The sequence below is a fragment of the Panthera pardus genome, unplaced genomic scaffold (genome assembly GCF_024362965.1).
Source record: "Panthera pardus isolate Hobbes unplaced genomic scaffold, ASM2436296v1 HiC_scaffold_12, whole genome shotgun sequence".
Taxonomy (NCBI): domain Eukaryota; kingdom Metazoa; phylum Chordata; class Mammalia; order Carnivora; family Felidae; genus Panthera; species Panthera pardus.
The window spans coordinates 60,471,575-60,493,195 of record NW_026526677.1 but is presented as its reverse complement, the minus strand read 5'-3'; the positions used below and the strand labels follow the sequence as shown (position 1 = coordinate 60,493,195).

Genomic DNA, 21,621 nt, shown 5'->3' with positions numbered 1-21,621 from the left:
CAGTGCTTATCACGCCACATGCCCTCCTTAATACCCATCACCTATTTAGCCCATCCCTCCCTCTACCTCCTCCAGCAACCCTCCATTTGTTCTCTATAGTTAAGACTCTCTTATGGTTTGCTTCCTTCTCTTTTTTTCCTCCTTCCTCTATGCTTGTCTGTTTTGTTTCTTAAATTCCACATATGAGTTTGAAATCATATGGTCTTTGTCTTTCTCTGACTGACTTCACTCAGCATAATACTCTAGCTCCATCCACATTATTGCAGATAGCAAGATTTCATTCTTTTTGATAGTTGAGTAACATTCCATTGTACGTGTGTGTGTGTGTGTGTGTGTACCTATACATATGTATATGTATATATGACATCTTTATCCATTCATCTGTTGTTGGGCACTTGGGCTCCTTCCATAGTTTGGCTGTTGTTGATAATACTGCTGTAAACATCAGGGTGCATTTACCCCTTTGAAGCTGTATTTTTGTATCCTTTGGGTAAATACCTAGTAGTGGAGTTACTGAATCATAGAGTTGTTCTATTTTTGACTTTTTGGGAAACCTCCATACTGTTTTCCAGAGTGGCTGCACCAGTTTGCATTCCCACCACCAGTTCAAAAGGGTTCCCCTCTCTCTGCATCCTCAACATCATCTGTTGTTTCCTGAGTTGTTAATTTTAGCCATTCGGACACATGTGAGGTGGTATCTCATTGTGGTTTTGATTTGTGTTTCTCTGATGATGAGTGACGTTGAGCATCTTCTCATGTGTCTGTTAGCCATCTGAATGTCTTCTTTGGAAAAATGTCTATTCATGTCTTATGCCCATTTCTTCATTGGATTACTTGTTTTTTGGGTGTTGAGTTGCTAAGTTTTTTATAGATTTTAGGTACTAATCCTTTATCACACATAATCACATTTTAAAAATCAGATTACAGATATTCTAGGGGGGGTTCCAGAAAATGGCGGCGTAGGAGGACGCGGGGCTCACAGCGCGTCCTGCCGATCACTTAGATTCCACCTACACCTGCCTAAAGAACCCAGAAAACCGCCAGAGGATTAGCAGAAGGGAGTCTCAGGAGTCAAGCGCAGACTAGAGGCCCACGGAAGAGGGTAGGAAGGGCGGCGAGGCGGTGCGCGCTCCACGGACTGGCGGGAGGGAGCCGGGGCGGAGGGGCGGCTCGCCGGCCAAGCAGAGCCCCCGAGTCTGGCTGGCAAAAGCGGAGGGGCCGGACAGACTGTGTTCTGACAGCAAGCGCGACTTAGCGTCTGGGAGGTCATAAGTTAACAGCTCTGCTCGGAAAGCGGGAAGGCTGGAGGACAAAGGGAGGGAGAGCTGCTGAGCCCCCGGACGGCAGAGCTCAGCTTGGCGGGGAACAAAGGCGCAAGTGCCATCTCCCCCGCCCACCCCCCAGCCAAAATCCCAAAGGGAACCAGTTCCTGCCAGGGAACTTGCTCGCTCCGCGCAAACACCCAACTCTGTGCTTCTGTGGAGCCAAACCTCCGGCAGCGGATCTGACTCCCTCCCACTGCCACATGGCTCCTCCTGAAGTGGATCACCTAAGGAGAAGCGAGCTAAGCCTGCCCCTCCAGCCCCCGTGCACCTTGCCTACCCACCCCAGCTAATACGCCAGATCCCCAGCAACACAAGCCTGGCAGTGTGCAAGTAGCCCAGACGGGACACGCCACCCCACAGTGAATCCCGCCCCTAGGAGAGGGGAAGAGAAGGCACACACCAGTCTGACTGTGGCCCCAGCAGTGGGCTGGGGGCAGACATCGGGTCGGACTGCGGCCCCGCCCACTAACTCCAGTTATACACCACAGCACAGGGGAAGTGCACTGCAGGTCCTCACCATGCCAGGGACTCTCCAAAATGACCAAACGGAAGAATTCCCCTCAGAAGAATCTCCAGGAAATAATAACAGCTAATGAACTGATCAAAAAGGATTTAAATAATATAACAGAAAGTGAATTTAGAATAATAGTCATAAAATTAATCGCTGGGCTTGAAAACAGTATACAGGACAGCAGAGAATCTCTTGCCACAAAGATCGAGGGACTAAGGAACAGTCACGAGGAGTTGAAAAACGCTTTAAACGAAATGCAAAACAAAATGGAAACCACGATGGCTCGGCTTGAAGAGGCAGAGGAGAGAATAGGTGAACTAGAAGATAAAGTTATGGAGAAAGAGGAAGCTGAAAGAAAGAGAGATAAAAAAATCCAGGAGTATGAGGGGAAAATTAGAGAACTAAGTGATACACTAAAAAAAAATAATATACGCATAATTGGTATCCCAGAGGAGGAAGAGAGAGGGAAAGGTGCTGAAGGGGTACTTGAACAAATTATAGCTGAGAACTTCCCTGAACTGGGGAAGGAAAAAGGCATTGAAATCCAAGAGGCACAGAGAACTCCCTTCAGACGTAACTTGAATCGATCTTCTGCACGACATATCATAGTGAAACTGGCAAAATACAAGGATAAAGAGAAAATTCTGAAAGCAGCAAGGGATAAACGTGCCCTCACATATAAAGGGAGACCTATAAGACTCGTGACTGATCTCTCCTTTGAAACTTGGCAGGCCAGAAAGGCTTGGCACGATATCTACAGTGTGCTAAACAGAAAAAATATGCAGCCGAGAATCCTTTATCCAGCAAGTCTGTCATTTAGAATAGAAGGAGAGATAAAGGTCTTCCCAAACAAACAAAAACTGAAGGAATTTGTCACCACGAAACCAGCCCTACAGGAGATCCTAAGGGGGATCCTGTGAGACAAAGTACCAGAGACATCACTACAAGCATAAAACATACAGACATCACAATGACTCTAAACCCATATCTTTCTATAATAACACTGAATGTAAATGGATTAAATGCGCCAACTAAAAGACATAGGGTATCAGAATGGATAAAAAAACAAGACCCATCTATTTGCTGTCTACAAGAGACTCATTTTAGATCTGAGGACACCTTTAGATTGAGAGTGAGGGGATGGAGAACTATTTATCATGCTCCTGGAAGCCAAAAGAAAGCTGGAGTAGCCATACTTATATCAGACAAACTAGACTTTAAATTAAAGGCTGTAACAAGAGATGAAGAAGGGCATTATATAATAATCACAGGGTCTATCCACCAGGAAGAGCTAACTATTATAAATGTCTATGCGCCAAATACCCGAGCCCCCAGATATATAAAACAATTACTCATAAACATAAGCAACCTTATTGATAAGAATGTGGTCATTGCAGGGGACTTTAACACCCCACTTACAGAAATGGATAGATCATCTAGACACACAGTCAATAAAGAAACAAGGGCCCTGAATGATACATTGGATCAGATGGACTTGACAGATATATTTAGAACTCTGCATCCCAAAGCAACAGAATATACTTTCTTCTCGAGTGCACATGGAACATTCTCCAAGATAGATCATATACTGGGTCACAAAACAGCCCTTCATAAGTTTACAAGAATTGAAATTATACCATGCATACTTTCAGACCACAATGCTATGAAGCTTGAAATCAACCACAGGAAAAAGTCTGGAAAACCTCCAAAAGCATGGAGGTTAAAGAACACCCTACTAACGAATGAGTGGGTCAACCAGGCAATTAGAGAAGAAATTAAAATATATATGGAAACAAATGAAAATGAAAATACAACAATCCAAACGCTTTGGGATGCAGCGAAGGCAGTCCTGAGAGGAAAATACATTGCAATCGAGGCCTATCTCAAGAAACAAGAAAAATCCCAAATACAAAATCTAACAGCACACCTAAAGGAAATAGAAGCAGAACAGCAAAGGCAGCCTTAACCCAGCAGAAGAAGAGAAATAATAAAGATCAGAGCAGAAATAAACAATATAGAATCTAAAAAAACTGTAGAGCAGATCAACGAAACCAAGAGTTGGTTTTTTGAAAAAATAAACAAAATTGACAAACCTCTAGCCAGGCTTCTCAAAAAGAAAAGGGAGATGACCCAAATAGATAAAATCATGAATGAAAATGGAATGATTACAACCAATCCCTCAGAGATACAAACAATTATCAGGGAATACTATGAAAAATTATATGCCAGCAAATTGGACAACCTGGAAGAAATGGACAAATTCCTAAACACCCACACTCTTCCAAAACTCAATCAGGAGGAAATAGAAAGCTTGAACAGACCCATAACCAGCGAAGAAATTGAATCGGTTATCAAAAATCTCCCAACAAATAAGAGTCCAGGACCAGATGGCTTCCCAGGGGAGTTCTACCAGACATTTAAAGCAGAGATAATACCTATCCTTCTCAAGCTATTCCAAGAAATAGAAAGGGAAGGAAAACTTCCAGACTCATTCTATGAAGCCAGTATTACTTTGATTCCTAAACCAGACAGAGACCCAGTAAAAAAAGAGAACTATAGGCCAATATCCCTGATGAATATGGATGCAAAAATTCTTAATAAGATACTAGCAAATCGAATTCAACAGCATATAAAAAGAATTATTCACCATGATCAAGTGGGATTCATTCCTGGGATGCAGGGCTGGTTCAACATTCGCAAATCGATCAACGTGATACATCACATTAACAAAAAAAAAGAGAAGAACCATATGATCCTGTCAATCGATGCAGAAAAGGCCTTTGACAAAATCCAGCACCCTTTCTTAATAAAAACCCTTGAGAAAGTCGGGATAGAAGGAACATACTTAAAGATCATAAAGGCCATTTATGAAAAGCCCACAGCTAACATCATCCTCAACGGGGAAAAACTGAGAGCTTTTTCCCTGAGATCAGGAACACGACAGGGATGCCCACTGTCACCGCTGTTGTTTAATATAGTGCTGGAAGTTCTAGCATCAGCAATCAGACAACAAAAGGAAATCAAAGGCATCAAAATTGGCAAAGATGAAGTCAAGCTTTCGCTTTTTGCAGATGACATGATATTATACATGGAAAATCCGATAGACTCCACCAAAAGTCTGCTAGAACTGATACATGAATTCAGCAAAGTTGCAGGATACAAAATCAATGTACAGAGATCAGTTGCATTCTTATACACTAACAATGAAGCAACAGAAAGACAAATGAAGAAACTGATCCCATTCACAATTGCACCAAGAAGCATAAAATACCTAGGAATAAATCTAACCAAAGATATAAAAGATCTGTATGCTGAAAACTATAGAAAGCTTATGCAGGTAATTGAAGAAGATATAAAGAAATGGAAAGACATTCCCTGCTCATGGATTGGAAGAATAAATATTGTCAAAATGTCAATACTACCCAAAGCTATCTACACATTCAATGCAATCCCAATCAAACTTGCACCAGCATTCTTCTCGAAACTAGAACAAGCAATCCTAAAATTAATATGGAACCACAAAAGGCCCCGAATAGCCAAAGTAATTTTGAAGAAGAAGACCAAAGCAGGAGGCATCACAATCCCAGACTTTAGCCTCTACTACAAAGCTGTAATCATCAAGACAGCATGGTATTGGCATAAAAACAGACACATAGACCAATGGAATAGAATAGAAACCCCAGAACTAGACCCACAAACGTATGGCCAACTCATCTTTGACAAAGCAGGAAAGAACATCCAATGGAAAAAAGACAGTCTCTTTAACAAATGGTGCTGGGAGAACTGGACAGCAACATGCAGAAGGTTGAAACTAGGCCACTTTCTCACACCATTCACAAAAATAAACTCAAAATGGATAAAGGACCTGAATGTGAGACAGGAAACCATCAAAACCTTAGAGGAGAAAGCAGGAAAAGACCTCTCTGACCTCAGCCGTAGCAATCTCTTACTCGGCACATCCCCAAAGGCAAGGGAATTAAAAGCAAAAGTGAATTGGGGCGCCTGGGTGGCGCAGTCGGGTAAGCGTCCGACTTCAGCCAGGTCACGATCTCGCGGTCCGTGAGTTCGAGCCCCGCGTCACGCTCTGGGCTGATGGCTCAGAGCCTGGAGCCTGCTTCCGATTCTGTGTCTCCCTCTCTCTCTGCCCCTCCCCTGTTCATGCTCTGTCTCTCTCTGTCCCAAAAATAAATAAAAAACGTTGAAAAAAAAAAAAGCAAAAGTGAATTACTGGGACCTTATGAAGATAAAAAGCTTCTGCACAGCAAAGGAAACAACCAACAAAACTAAAAGGCAACCAACGGAATGGGAAAAGATATTTGCAAATGACACATCGGACAAAGGGCTAGTATCCAAAATCTATAAAGAGCTCATCAAACTCCACACCCGAAAAACAAATAACCCAGTGAAGAAATGGGCAGAAAACATGAATAGACACTTCTCTAAAGAAGACATCCGGATGGCCAACAGGCACATGAAAAGATGTTCAACGTCGCTCCTTATCAGGGAAATACAAATCAAAACCACACTCAGATACCACCTCACGCCAGTCAGAGTGGCCAAAATGAAGAAATCAGGAGAGTATAGATGCTGGAGAGGATGTGGAGAAACAGGAATCCTCTTGCACTGTTGGTGGGAATGCAAATTGGTGCAGCCGCTCTGGAAAGCAGTGTGGAGGTTCCTCAGAAAATTAAAAATAGACCTACCCTATGACCCAGCAATAGCACTGCTAGGAATTTATCCAAGGGATACAGGAGTACTGATGCATAGGGGCACCTGTACCCCAATGTTTATAGCGGCACTCTCAACAATAGCCAAATTATGGAAAGAGCCTAAATGTCCATCAACTGATGAATGGATAAAGAAATTGTGGTTTATATACACAATGGAATACTACGTGGCAATGAGAAAAAATGAAATATGGCCTTTTGTAGCAACATGGATGGAACTGGAGAGTGTGATGCTAAGTGAAATAAGCCATACAGAGAAAGACAGATACCATATGGTTTCACTCTTATGTGGATCCTGAGAAACATAATAGAAACCCATGGGGGAGGGGAAGGAAAAAAAAAAAAAAGGAGGTTAGAGTGGGAGAGAGCCAAAGCATAAGAGACTGTTAAAAACTGAGAACAAACTGAGGGTTGATGGGGGGGTGGGAGGGAGGGCAGGGTGGGTGATGGGTATTGAGGAGGGCACCTTTTGGGATGAGCACTGGGTGTTGTATGGAAACCAATTTGACAGTAAATTTCATATATTAAAAAAAAAAAAAAGAATTCTAAAAAATAAAAAAATAAAAAAATAAAAAAATAAATAAAAATCAGATTACATTTTGCTAGTAGAAATTCTTATTTTCCCTCTTTTCCGTGGTCAGTCTTGCCGGGAGTTAATGAATTTTATTAACCATTTCAAAACACCCAATTATGGCTTTGTTAGCACATTTACTTTCCCATTTCATTGATTTCTGTACTTTGTTCTTTTCTTCTTCTACTTACCTTAGTTTAATTTGCTCTTCTTTATTTTTTTTATTTATAGAAACTTTATGTTTGAGTTTTAGATATGACAACAGGAGCATAAGCCTTCTTATGAACATAATATAAAGGTGGAATTAGATTTGGAGTTTAAAATAGTAATTATATTGTGGTGCGTAATTAATAAAAGCATACTTCAGTTTTTCAAATCTTAAAGCATAGAATAAATAGTATACATCTGCTCTCATAATTTACTTTTTTTAAACATTTCTTTTTTTATTGCATTATAACTGACACACAACATTACATTAGTTTCAGGTGTACAACATAGTGATGCCACAACTCTACACTTTATGCTATGCCTACCACAAGTGTAGCTACCATCTGTCACCATATAAGGCTCTTACAGTACCATTGGCTATATTCCCTATGCTGTATCTTTTATCCCTATGACTGTTATTCCCCCCTGGCAACCATTAGTTTGTTCTCTATATTTATGGGTCTGTTATTGCATTTGCTTATTTGTTTGGTTATTCATTTACTTTGTTTTTAAGACTCCACATATAATTGAAATCATATGGTATTTGTCCTTTTGTGTCTGACTTATTTCATTTAGCATAATACTTTCTAGGTCCATCTATGTTATCACAGATGGCAAGATCTCATTCTGTTTTATGGCTGAGTAATATTTCATTGTGTATAAATATACCACATCTTTATCCATTCATCTTTTGATGGACACTTGAGCTGCTTCCATATCTTGGTTTTTGTAAATCTCCAATAAACGTAGGGGTGCATATATCTTTTTGAGATCATTTTTGTTCTTCTTGGGTAAATATCTAGTTGTGGAATTACTGGGTCTTATGGTATTTATATTTTTAATTTTTTGAGGAACACCCATCCTCTTTTCTACAGTGGCTGTACTAATTTACATTCCCACCAACAGTGCACAGGGGTTTCTTCACCAGCCCTTATTATTTCTTCCCTTTTTATTACCAGCCATTCTGACAGGCGTAAGGTGATATCTCATTGTGATTTTGATTTGCCCTTCTCTAATGATGAATGAGATTGAGCATCTTTTTGTATGTCTTCTTTGGAAAAATGTCTGTTCAGATTCTTTGTCAATTTTAAAAATCAGATTGCTTTTGGGTGTTAAGTTTATAAGATATTTGCAGGTTTTGATATTATCCCTTATTGGATATATCATTTGCAAATATCTTCTTCCATTCAGTAGGTTGCCTTATCATTTTGTTGATGGTTTCCTTGCTGTGCAAAAGCTTTTCATTTTGATGTAATCCCAATAGTTATTTTTGCTTTTTTTCCTCTTCTAAGGCTTGTTTTTTTCCTGTTTCTAAGGCCTAATGCCTATGATTTATTCTAAGAGTTTTATGGTTTCAGGTCTCACATTTAGGCCTTTATTTCATTTTGGTTTATTTTTGTGTAGGGTTTAGTAAGAAAATGTTCACTTTATTTTTTTAATAAATTTTTTTAAACGTTTATTTTTTGAGAGACACAGAGTGTGAGTGGGGTGGAGTGGCAGAGAGAGAGGGAGTCACAGAATCTGAAGCAGGCTCCAGGCTCTTAGCTGTCAGCACAGAGACCAACCTGGGACTCAAACTCACAAACTACAAGATCACAGCCTGAGCCGAAGTCAGACGCTTCACCAACTGAGCCATCCAGTATGTATATGTATATATATATACACACACATATATATATGTATGTATGTTTTGTGTGTGTGTGTGTGTGTGTGTGTGTGTGAGAGTGAGAGAGAGAGAGAGAGTGAGAGAGAGAGAGTGAGAGAGAGAGAGAGAGAGAGAGAGAATGGAAGCAGGTGAGGGGCAGAGAGTGAGGGAAGGAGAAGAATTCCAAGTAGTTTCCAGTGTGGAGCCTGATGCCGGGCTCAAACTCACGAACCCGTGAGTTCATGACCTGAGCTGAGATCAAGAGTCAGATGCTTAACCAACTGAGCCACCCAGGTGCTGCAGTGTTTATGTATATTTTATTTCCTCTTTGATTTCTTTGTTGATCCATTGGTTGTTTAGTAGCATGTTGTTTAGCCTCCATGTATTTGTGAGTTTTTCTAGTTTGTTTTCTTATAATTGATTTCAAGTTTCATGCTGTTGTATTTGGAAAAGATGCTTAATGTGATTCAGTTTCTAAAGTTATTGATACTTGTTTTGTGGAACTAACTGATCTGTTCCGGGAGAATGTTCCCTGTTGCAATTAAAAAAATATTCTGCTATTTGTGGATGGAATATTCTGTATATATCTGTTAGGTCTAATGTATCTTTCAAAGCCAGTTGTTCCTTTGTTTATTTTCTGTCTGAGTGATCTATCCATTGATTTTAAGAGTAGTGTTAAAGTCTCCTACTATAATTGTGTTACTGTCATCTCCCTTTATTACTGCTAATATTTGAATAGGTGCTAAGGTGTTGTGTGCATAGATACTTAGAGTTGTTATAGCCTCTTGTTGGATTAATTATCATCATGTAGTGCCCTTCTGTGTCTCTTGTTGTAGTCTGTGTTTTTAAAGTCCATTTTGTCTGATATAAATATTGCTACACTGGCCTTTTTTTCCCCTGCTTCCATTTGCATGGAATAAGTTTTTCCATCCTTTCACTTTCAGTCTATATGTGTCTTCAGGCCTGAACTGAGTCTCTTGTAGGCAGCATAAGATTGGTCTTATTTTTTCTAGCCATTCTGTCACTCTTTGTATTTTGATTGGAGCACTTAGTCTGCTTACATTTAAAGTAATTGTTGATATATATGTACTTATTACCATTTTTACATTTGTTTCATGGTTGCTTTGTAGTTTTCTCTGTTCTGTTTTTCTCCCTTGCTCTCTTCCTGTGCATTGATGGCTTTCTTTGGTGGTATGCTTGGATTCCTTTCTCTAATTTTTGTGTATATATTACAGGTTTTTAATTTGTGGTTACCATTGAATTTATATATAACATCTTCAGTGCGTAGCAGTCTACATTAAGTTTATGGTCACTTAAGTTTGAGCACATTCTAAAAGCACTAATTTTTACTTCCCCTCCACATTTTATGCATATAATGTCTTTTTTTACATCTTTTTATTTTGTGATATCTTTGACTAATTTTTATAGATATGATTAGTTTTACCGTTTTTGTGATTTAACCTCTTTACTGGCTTTATAAGTGATTAATCTATGGTTGCTCTTAACTGTGAATTTTTTTTCCTTTCATAATTTTCTAATTATAGCCTTTTCTTTTTACTTAAAGAATTCTCCTTAACTCTTTCTTACAAAGCTGCTTATAAAGCTGATTTAGTTGTGATGAACTCCTGTAACTTTAGTATATCTGAGAAACATTTTAATCTTCGCCTTTTTTATTGTTACTTTTTGCATTTTACTAACTTGAGTTTAAATAATAATTTCTAAAAAATATTCTCCATTTTTAATATTTTGAAGCATACTGGTTTCCAGAACAGCTATGCAGCATTATACAAGGGTTCAATTTCTCCAATTCCTCATATCAGTGTTTTCTGTTTTTTTTTGATGTAGCCTTCTTAATGGGTTGGTATTAGTTTCTCTTGTATTTTTCAAATTATTATTATATTTGTAAATTTATTTAAATCCAAGGACATTGTAATGATGGTTTCGGAGTAGAATTTAGTGATACATTACTTACTTACTATAACACCCGTGTTCATCCCAACAAGTGTCCTCTTTAATGCCTATCACCCATTTAGCCCATCCCCCTGCCCAATACCCCTCAGCAACTCTCAGTTTGTTCTCTGTATTTAAGAGTCTCTTATGGTTTGCCTCCATCTCTGTTTTTATCTTATTTTTCCTTCCCTTCCCCATGTTCATCTGTTTGTTTCTTAAATTCCTCATGTGAGTGAAATAATATGATATTTATTTATCTTTCTCTGATATTTCCTTTAGCATAATATATTCTTGTTCCATCCATGTTGCAATGGCAAGATTTCATTCTTTTGATTACCAAGTAGTATTCCATTGTCCCAGTGTATCGTATGTGTGTGTGTGTGTGTGTGTGTGTGTGTGTGTGTTATACATACCATATCTTCTTTAATTTATCATCAGTTGATGGACATATGGGCTCTTTCCATACTTTGCCTATTGTTGATAGTGCTGCTCTAAATATTGGTATGCCTGTGCCCCTTTGAATAAGCATTTCTGTATCCTTTGGATAAAAATCTAGAGTTGTTAATTTTAGCCATTCTGACAGGAGGGAGTGAGGTGGTATCTCATTGTGGTTTGTTACATATCTCAGTGATTTGTGTTTCTCTGATGATGAGTGATATTGAGCATCTTTTCATGTGTCCTGTTTGCCATCTGTAATCTCTTCTTTGGAAATGGGTCTTTTCATGTCTTTTGCCCATTTCTTCACTGGATTATTTGTTTTTTTTGGTGTTGAGTTTGATAAGTTCTTTACACTATTTTGGCTTCTAACCTTTATCTGATACATCATTTGCAACTACTTTCTCCCATTCTGTCAGTTACCTTTTATTTGTTGATTGTTTCCTTGGCTGTGCAGAAGCTTTTTATCTTGATGAGATTCCAGTAGTTAATTTTTGCTTTTATTTCCCTTGCCTCTGGAGATGTGCTGAGTAAGAAGTTGCTGAGGCCCAGGTCAAAGAGGTTTTTGCCTGATTTCTCCTTGAGGATTTTGATGGCTTCCTGTCTTACATTTAGGTCTTTCATCCATTTTGAGTTTATTTCTGTGTATGGTGTAAGAAAGTGGTCCAGGTTCATTCTTCTGCATTTCGCTGTCCAGTTTTCCCAACACCATTTGCTGAAGAGAGTGTCTTTTTCCACTGGATATTCTTTCCTGCTTTGTTGAACATTAGTTGGCCATATATTTGTGGGTCCATTTCTAGGTTCTCTATTCTATTCCATTGATCTATTTGTTTGTTTTTGGACTAGTAAATATATACTGTCTTGATGATTACAGCTTTGTAATACAGCTTGAATTCCAGAATTGTGATGCCTCTAGCTTTGATTTTCTTTTTAACATTACTTTGCCTATCCTGGATGTTTTCTGGTTCCATACAAATTTTAGAATTGTTTGTTCTAGCTCTGTGAAGAATGCTGGTGGCATTTTGATAGGGATTGCATTGAATGTGTAGATTGCTTTGGGCAGCATTGGCATTTTAACAATATTTTTCTTCTAAATCCATGAGAATGGAATGTTTTTTCCACTTCTTTGTGTCTTCTTCAATTTCTTTCATAAGCTTTCTATAGTTTTCAGCATACAGATCATTTACCTCTTTGGTTAGGTTTATTCCTAGTTATGTTATTATTATTATTATTTTTTTGCAATTGTAATGGGATAGATTCCTTGATTTCTCTTTCTGTTGCTTCATTATTGGTATATAGAAATGCAACCGATTTCTGTACATTGATTTTATATCCTGTGACTTTGCTGAATTCATATATCAGCTCTAGTAGTTTTTTGGTGGAGTATTTTGGGTCTTCCACATAGAGTGCTATGTGACTTATTAAAAAGGAATGAAATTCAACTATAGGAGTCCCAGAAGATGAAGAGAAAGAAAAAGGGACCATTTATGTGACAAATTATAGCTGAAAACTTTCTTAATCTGGGTAAGGACACAGACATCAAAATTCAAGAAGCACAGAGAACTCCCATTAGATTCAACAAAAGCTGACCATCACCAAGTCACCATAGTCAAATTCACAAAATACACAGGACAAGGAAAGAATCCTGAAAGTAACAAGGGAAAAAAGTCCTTAACTTACAAGGGAAGATAGATCAGGTTTGCAGCATATCTGTCCCACAGAAAGTTGGCAGGCCAAAAATTGAGTGGCAAGATATATTCAATATGCTGAATGGGAAAAATATGCAGCCAAAAATTCTTTATCCAGCAAGGCTGTCATTCAAAATAGAAGGAGAGATAAAGAATTTCCCAAGATAACAAAAAACTAACAAGAGTTTGTGACCACTAAATCAGCCCTGCAAGATATCGTAAGGGGGACTCTGGAGAAAAATAAAAATAAAACAAAGAAGCACAAAAGTAACAAAGACTAGAAAGGACTAGAGAACATTATCAGAAACACCAACTCTACAGGCAACACAATATCTTTCCGTAATCACTCTAATTGTAAATGGCCTAAATGCTCCAATTAAAAGAAATAGGGTTTCAGAATAGATAAAAAAAAACAAGACCCATCGATATGCTGTCTACAAGAGACTCATTTTAGACCTAAAGAGACCTGCAGATTGAAAGTGAGGGGATGGAGAACTATCATGTTAATGGATGTCAAAAGATGGGGCACCTGGGTGGCTCAGTTGGTTTAGTGGCTGAAGACCTTGGTTTTCAGCTCAGGTCAGGGTCTCATGTTTTTATGAATTTGAGCCCCGCATCAGGCTCTGTGCTGATAGCATGGAACCTGCTTGGGATTCTGTCTCCCTCTGTACCCCTCTCCTGCTTGCTCTCTCTCTCTCTCAAAATAAATAAAAATAAACCTAAAAAAAAAAGAAAGCCAGAGTAGCTATACTTATGTCAGACAAACTAGATTTTAAGACAAAGATGAAGTGTAACAAGTGATGAAGGAGGGAATTATGTCATAATTAAGGGGTCTGTCATCAAGAAGAGCTAACAATTGTAAATATTTATTCCCCCAACTTGAAAGAACCCAAATGTATACATCAATTAAGCATAAACATAAAGAAATTCATTGATAATAATCCCATAATAGTAAGGGACTTTAACACCCCATTTACAGTAATGGACAGATCACCTAAGCAAAAAATCAACAAGGAAATTATGGTTTTGAATGACACACGGGACCAAATGGACTTAACAGATATATTCATAACATTCCATCTTTAAAGCAGTAGAATACACATTCTTTTCAAGTGCACATGGAACATTCTACAGAATAGATCACATACTAGGTCATAAATTAGCCTCAAGAAGTACAAAAAGATTGATATCATACCAGGCATATTTTCAGAACACAATGCTATGAAACTTGAAATCAACCACAAGAAAAATTTGGAAAGACCAAGAATACTTCCAGATTAAAGAACATTCTAGTAAAGAATGAATGACTTGAACCAAGAAATTAAAGAGGAAATTAAAAAGTACATGGAAGCCAATGGAAATGAAAACATTACAGTCCAAAACCTCTGGGATGCAGCAAAGGTAGTCATAAGAGGAAAGTATATACCAATCCAGGCCTTCCTAAAGAAGGAAGAAATGTCTCAAATACTCAACCTAACCTTACACCTAAAGAAGCCAGAAAAAGAACAGCAAATAAGCCAAAAGCAGCAGAAGAAAGGAAATAATAAAGATTAGAGAAGAAATTAATGATATCAAAATAAAAAAACCAGAACAGATCAACAAAACCAGGAGCTGGTTCTTAGAAAGAATTAACAAAACTGATAAACCCCTAGCCAGATTTATCACAAAGAAAAGGAAAGGACTCAAACTAAATAAAATCACAAATGAAAGAGGAGAGATCACAACCAGCATCTCAGAAATACAAAGGATAATAAGAGAATATTATGAACAACTTATACCAACAAATTGGGCAATCTGGCAGAAATGGACAAATTCCTAGAAACATATAAACTACCAAAACTGAAACAGGAAGAAAATCTAAAATTTGAAAAGAACCATAACCAATAAAGAAATCCAGGGCCAGGGGCTTTCCAGGAGTATTTACCAAACATTTAAAGAAGAGTTAATACTTATTCTTTTGAAGCTGTTCCAAAAAATAGAAACGGAAGGAAAAATTTCAAACACATTCTATGAGGCCAGCATTACCTTGATTCCAAAACCAAAGACCCCACTAAAAAGGAGAACTATAGACCAATTTTTCTGATAAAAATGGATGCAAAAAGTCTTAACAAGATACTACCAGACTAGATCCAATTATACATTCAAAGAATTATTGAGCATGATCAAGTGGGATTTATTCCTGGGATGCAGGGCTGGTTTAATATCCACAAATCAATCATTGTGAGTCATCACATTAATAAAAGAAAGGATAAGGACCACATGATCCACTCAATAGATGCAGAAAAAGCTTTTGACAAAATACAGCATCCTTTCTTGATAAAAACCCTCAAGAAAGTAAGGATAGAAGGAACATACCTCAACATCATAAAGGCCATGTATGAAAGACCCACCACTATCACCCTCAATGGGGAAAAACTGAGAGCTTTCCCCCTAAGATCAGGAACACGACAGGGATATCCACTCTCACCACTGTTGTTCAAAATAGTGTTCGAAGTACTAGCCTAAGCAGTTAGACAACAAAAATAAATAAAAAGCATCAAAATTGTCAAGAAAGAAGTCAAACTTTCGCTCTTCACAGTTCTTTAAATGTTTGGTGGAATTCACCAGTGAAGTCATTGGGTCTAGGACTTTATTTTGGGATATTTTTGGCTAATGATTCAGTCTCCTTACTCATTATAGATATATTCACATTTTTTCATTCTTCATGATTCAGTCTTGGTAGGTTCTGTGTTTTTAGGAATTTGTCCATTTCATCTATGTTACCAAATTTGTTGGGGGTAAAAAGTTCATAGTACTCTCTTATATATTTTTTTATTTCTATCAAATTGGTAGTAATATCCCTAGTTTCATTTCTGATTTCAGTACTTTGAGTCTTTTTTATTAGTTCATCTAACTGAATGTAATTTTGTTGATCTTATTCAAGGAAGTAACTTTTGGTTTCATTGATTTTTCCCTATAGGTTTTCTTTTCTCTAATTTACATCAGCTGTGATCTTTATTATTTTCTTCCTTTTGCTATGTTGGGTCAATTTGTTCTTTTTCTAATTCTCTGAGATATAAAGATAGGTTGTTGATTTAAGATTTTTTATTTTTTTTAATATAAGCATTTATAGTTATAAGTTTCTCCCTTGTACCGCTTTTGCTTCATCCTATGAATTTTGGTATGTTATGTTTTCATTTCCATTCATTTATAAGTATTTTCTAATTTCCCTTGTGATTTTTTGATGCATTGATTGTTTAAAAGTGTGTGGTATAATTTTTCATGAATGTGTAAATTTTCCAGTTTTGTGTTACAGACTTCTAGCTTCATCCGCTTGTGGTTGGAAAGGATAATTTGTATGGTATCTGTCTTTTTAAATGTATTGAGACTTAATCTGTGGCCTAACATATGACCTATCCTGCAAAATGTCCTATGTGCACTTGAGAATAATGTGTATGCTATTATTGTTAAGTATTCTGTATATGTCTGTATTCTGTATAGTTAGTTTCTTGTGTTAAGTCATCTATTTCCTTACTTATCTTCGATCTGGTTGTTCATTCCACTATTGAGAGTAGGGTATTGAAATGTCCAATTATTACTGCAAATTGGTCTGTTTCTCCCTTCAGTTCTATCAGGTTTTGCTCTGTACCTTTTCCTGGCCTGTCATTTGGTGTGTAAATGTTTATAATTGTTATATTTTCTTACTGTATTGAACCTTTTATTAATATATAGTGTCTTTCTTTGTCTCTTACTACCTTTTTTGATATAAAGCCTATATTGTCTAATGTCAGTATAGCCACCTCTGCTGATTTGGGTTACTATTTGCACAGAATATCTTTTTTCTATTCTTTCATTTGCAATCTATCTGTATCTTTGGGTCTAAAATGAGTTTCTTGAAGACAGCATATAGTTGGATCATATGTTTTTATTTATTCTGCCAATTTAGCTGGCTTGATGGTAAATTATATTTAAAAAAATTAAAACAGTTCTTGAAGCCATTTACATGGTGTATTTTGTGAGAAGTTTAAATCCCTGAAAATGACAACTTGACCAGAATTGCTAGGTATTCCAATACTTATTTTCTTCTTTTCTCTATAAAGAATGCACAAGTATCTGCTGATATTTTGTGTATTGGGAAACATTTGGTTTCATTCCCTCTACTCAAGACTTGTAAAATTTTTTTACATTTGAAATTTAAATAATATTTAAATTTATTTCTTCAGTCCTTCATTTACCATTTATGAAGGCAGGTATTATGCTAAGTAATGGATATACAAAAATGAATAATACACAGTCTCTACTTTTAATTTGATTATAGTCAAGTAAAGAAGACTAATAGGAAAGCAGATAAATATAGTAGAGTGTGGTAAGTACTCTGATGAAAGTAAGTAGAGTTGCTATACAGTCATGTGCTGGAGCTGGTTTATGCCAGCTCATGGAAGCCAGTTATTAAATAGTTAGAAACTTTGCAAATCTGTTTTACTAGTGGTAGCTTGAAATTGACTATGGTAGGCGTATTTATACCATGGAAATTGGAAAATGCTACAAATAGTGCTTTCTCTTTTTTCCCTAGTTTTTCTTTTTTTTCCTTAGGATATCCAGTTTACTAATACACCATTGTTGGTATAGGAGCAGAGGTATTAAATCCAGTCCTTTACCTCATTGCAACATGAACCCATTCTGCGTAGCATGTCATAAGTTGCTACGGGACCAGCTGCTTCTAGTGTTTTAAGTAACAGCCTCTCACAAACATGGTGGCTGTTACCCTTTTAGATGAGGAAAGTGAGATTAAGTCTAGATTCAGACTAAATCACCTGTGGGTTCTGTTTTTATTCCAGAGATTATAAAGCAGCTAACATCAACATCAATTTATATATCGTCAATGAGCCTTGGCTCTACTCACTGGCCTGGTGCTCCAGGATTCACTCAGTGACCACAGACAACATTCAGACCCTGAGTCAGCTAAATCACCCTTACTTCTTCATGGTGAGCTGGTTGTCCAGATTGTTCTTCCAAGTCTGTTACAGTAGGAGTCTAAGTCCCTTACCCCACACCTACATTGTCCACTGTGCAGACACCTGGGGAGCTACTTAAAAGAAAGTTCTATGATATTGGAGATGAGGCATTCTCCCTTCTCTCACCCAGATCCTTCTGTGATTTGCAGGGAGAAATTAGTATTGTTATAGTAATTGCTGTTTACCAAATCTTCACAGTGTGTTTTTCATGCAGTATGTAATTTGTTCCTCTGAGTTACTCACTTTCATTATCTCTATGAAGAAACAAGTTTTCAGATACTAAGATTCTTGGACATGGTTGCATGATGCAAGATTCAAAATGAGGTCTGACTCCAGAGTTTTGTTACTGTAGCCCCACCTTTCTAGATGCAGTGATAGTGACAGGGGCTGTAGGAAAAAACCTGTATGTCCTGAACAAAATCCTTCTGAAAAGGAGAACCACTGTCCAGCCACCTAGCTTAATTGCCCCTCCTAGCCCTGCTGCTGCTTATTGCCAGAGGTTTGGGGACCTGAATACTTGGGTTATAATCCCAGCTAAATCCTATCGCTTACTATCTGTGGAAACAGCCCTGGCTAACTAACCAGTTAACTGCTGCAGAGCTTGTTTTTCTTATCTGTGTAGAGTAGAGTGGAACACAATAGTGTATGAGAGAAAACAGCTTAATTTCTCTCCATTGACTCTTTAAACTTCTCTGTGAGGTAGGCTTTCCCTGCTCCTGAATGAAATCTTACTCCAGTCCCATAACTTTTCTAGTTACTCTTAGGTAATTTTTAAATTTTACTTTCAGTCACCAAAAAGACTCAATTCAGAATAAAAGTGTCCAGTTGAGAGTAAAAACCCAGACTCCAAGTTGCCTTGAAAGGTAAACCTTTAGGCATAGAAGCCTAACTGAGGAGAAGAATTATTTCATGTTGCCTTGTCCACACCTCCAGCCTCACTAGCCCTTGTTTAGGGTCACAACCAGAAGAAAGGAGATCAGGGTCAAGGTCACAATCTCATGGAGCCGGACTGCATTGAGGCCTTCTGGTAGCTGTGTAAAATTACTGACACCTTATTTCTTGGTAGCTTGGGCAACTTTCTGGAGATGACCCTGAAGGAAACCTTGGATGGCAGGTCCCTTGGCATAGGTGAAGCCTTGCTACTTGTCTGTCCTTGTATAATTTTCCTTCATATGTGTACTATATGTTTTCTAACATTTTCTTTTAAAAAATTGATTACAAAGTAAATCTGTTAATTATATGAAATTTAATCATTACAAAAATACATACATCAGAAAGCAACACCCCACTCCGTAATCCTATCCCCTAAGTCAGTAATGTTTCAAAGTTGTCCCTTTCCATATATTAAATGAAGTTTTATTAAATAAAGCTTTTTATTTTAATACTTGAATTAATACTATTTGAATTGATAATAAATTCATGTGATTCAAAATTCAAAAACTATAAAGTTTTCTTTTATGCCTTTCTCCTATGCCTGGCTTTTTTTAAAGGACCCATCACCTCTTTGTTCAGGAAAATCCAAATCTTGGCTCTACCACTTACTGTGTAAATTTGGAAATGTTAGTTAACCTGTCTGTGCCTCAGTTTATTTATTAGTAAATTAGGGATAATGATAGTACAACAGAAGTATTTTTATCCACCATAGTCTAGTCTGATCACTGGTCTGTTAATTGAAAAAGTTAAAGTGGGAAATCATCTATCTATCTATCTATCTATCTATCTATCTATCTATTTCACAGTCGATCAGCCTTTACTACTTAAAAACAGACAGCTAAAATGTAGTGCCTCAAACAAATATTTTTTTGTTATATCCTTTATGATAGCTCAATGGTCTTCTGGTCTGAGCCAGCTTGGTCTAGGATGACCGCATTCTTATGTCTAGTGTCTTACCTGGGATGACTGATGTCTCTGTTCATGTTGTCAGTCATCCTCAAGGAGGCCAGCTTGAGCATGTTCACCTGGTGGCAGTGGATTCCCAGCTGCAAGAGAGGTCAAGCCCTAATGCACATGCAGTTTTCAGGGTTTTTTAGGTGTGATATTTGCTAATGTTCCACTGGCCAAAGAAAATTACATGGCCAAGTCTAGATTCAAGGTGGAATAGTGGAGAAATAGACTTCATTTCTTGATGGGGAGGAACAGCAAAATCACATTGCACACAGACCTGCATTTTGGGAGGAATATTGTGGTCATATTTATAAACAATCTGTCACATACATACTTCACACATTTTATTTTAATTTAAAATATTCATTTACCTTGTAACAGAGAGTCAAGGTCTTTGAGGTTACTTTAGCTGATTGAATACTGTATTCACTTGCTTATTTAAACAACTGAATAAACCAGCTATGACCTCTAAGTTTTGTTTCTTTAAACAACAAAGTCATTGGGAGAAACAGTCTGAATGAGGGATTTACCCAGATTTTCATAATCCTTTTACCCTAGTCTCTCACAGTGTTTCACTCACACCTCATTCAGTTGCAGTTTATTTTTTAATGACCTGTTCTTTCTTCATTGAGATTTTCAAAGCATTGGCTTAGTTTTCTTAAAAATGACATACTTCTTTTTCACTTAGATTTAAGTGACATTTAATTACACTGCACAGTTACAACAAGTACAACTGTTCTAAGCCATTTAAGGAGAAAGAATGACATTCTTTTTAAGGATTTTTTTAAAGTTTATTTATTTTGAGAGGGAGACAGAGGGAGAGGGAGAGAGAGAGAGAGACAGACAGACAGACAGACAGACAACAGCAGGGGAGGGACAGAGAGAGAGAATCCCAAGCAGGCTCCAAGCTGTTAGCAGAGCCAGATGCAGGACTCGATCCCATGAACTGGGAGATCGTGACCTGAGCCAAAATCAAGAGTTGGACACTTAACCAACTGAGCCACTCAGGCGCCCCAAGAACGACTGATTCTTAGTAAATGGACAGCTCACTTGGTGGGCATTCTGTAGCAGGCCAAGCTATCAGTCACTGTTTCCCAGAGGGGATTAAGAGCCTGGGTTTAGTGGAAGTTGGTTCAATGTTTTCTACCGTACCTGCTTAGTGGGCTGTGGTGAGGATGAAGTGTGAAAACACCTTTAAAGTGCTTAGAATACTTCCTTAGCTCTATGATGCTAATTAATTAATTGTTAGTTGTCATCATGACCATTAGTGTTACTGTCATTATTAATGTTAGTATTCACTCCACAGAAAGACCCTGGGATAAGGTGAGGAATGGCTCAAGAAAAAAAAGTCCCAGACCCAACGTAGAGGGAACAATGGAGTTGGAAAGGGAGGATCAAATCAGGGAATTACAAAACTCACACAAGAGGACCAAGGAGATGGAGCTCTGGGTAATGGGTGATTCAGGCAAGGAGCATGGAGAAGGGGAAACATTAGCTAAGGGGGAGTTCTAATTTCAGCATACTTATTTGAAACATGATGATTTAGAACAAAAATTCCTAGACTCTAGCTCACAGTCCAGTTGCTTCAGCATCATCCGAGAAGCAGATGAAAATGCAGAAATGGTAGTTTCTGAGATATGTAGTGAGACCTAGGACCCTGTATTACTCAAAGGTGTCCAGGTAT

At 37.7% G+C, this 21,621-nt stretch overlaps 1 protein-coding gene across 4 annotated transcripts in view; it reads left to right on the top strand.

Moving 5' to 3' along the window:
- The window catches only part of GDPD4 (glycerophosphodiester phosphodiesterase domain containing 4), a 182,759-nt gene that overhangs the window by 116,875 nt on the left and 44,263 nt on the right, over nucleotides 1-21,621 (top strand). For all 4 annotated transcript variants that reach the window (XM_019449913.2, XM_019449912.2, XM_019449914.2 and 1 more), the window contains one exon: nucleotides 17,877-18,024. In XM_019449913.2, coding sequence (XP_019305458.2) covers nucleotides 17,877-18,024 — 148 coding nt within the window. The remainder of the gene's footprint in view (nucleotides 1-17,876; nucleotides 18,025-21,621) is intronic.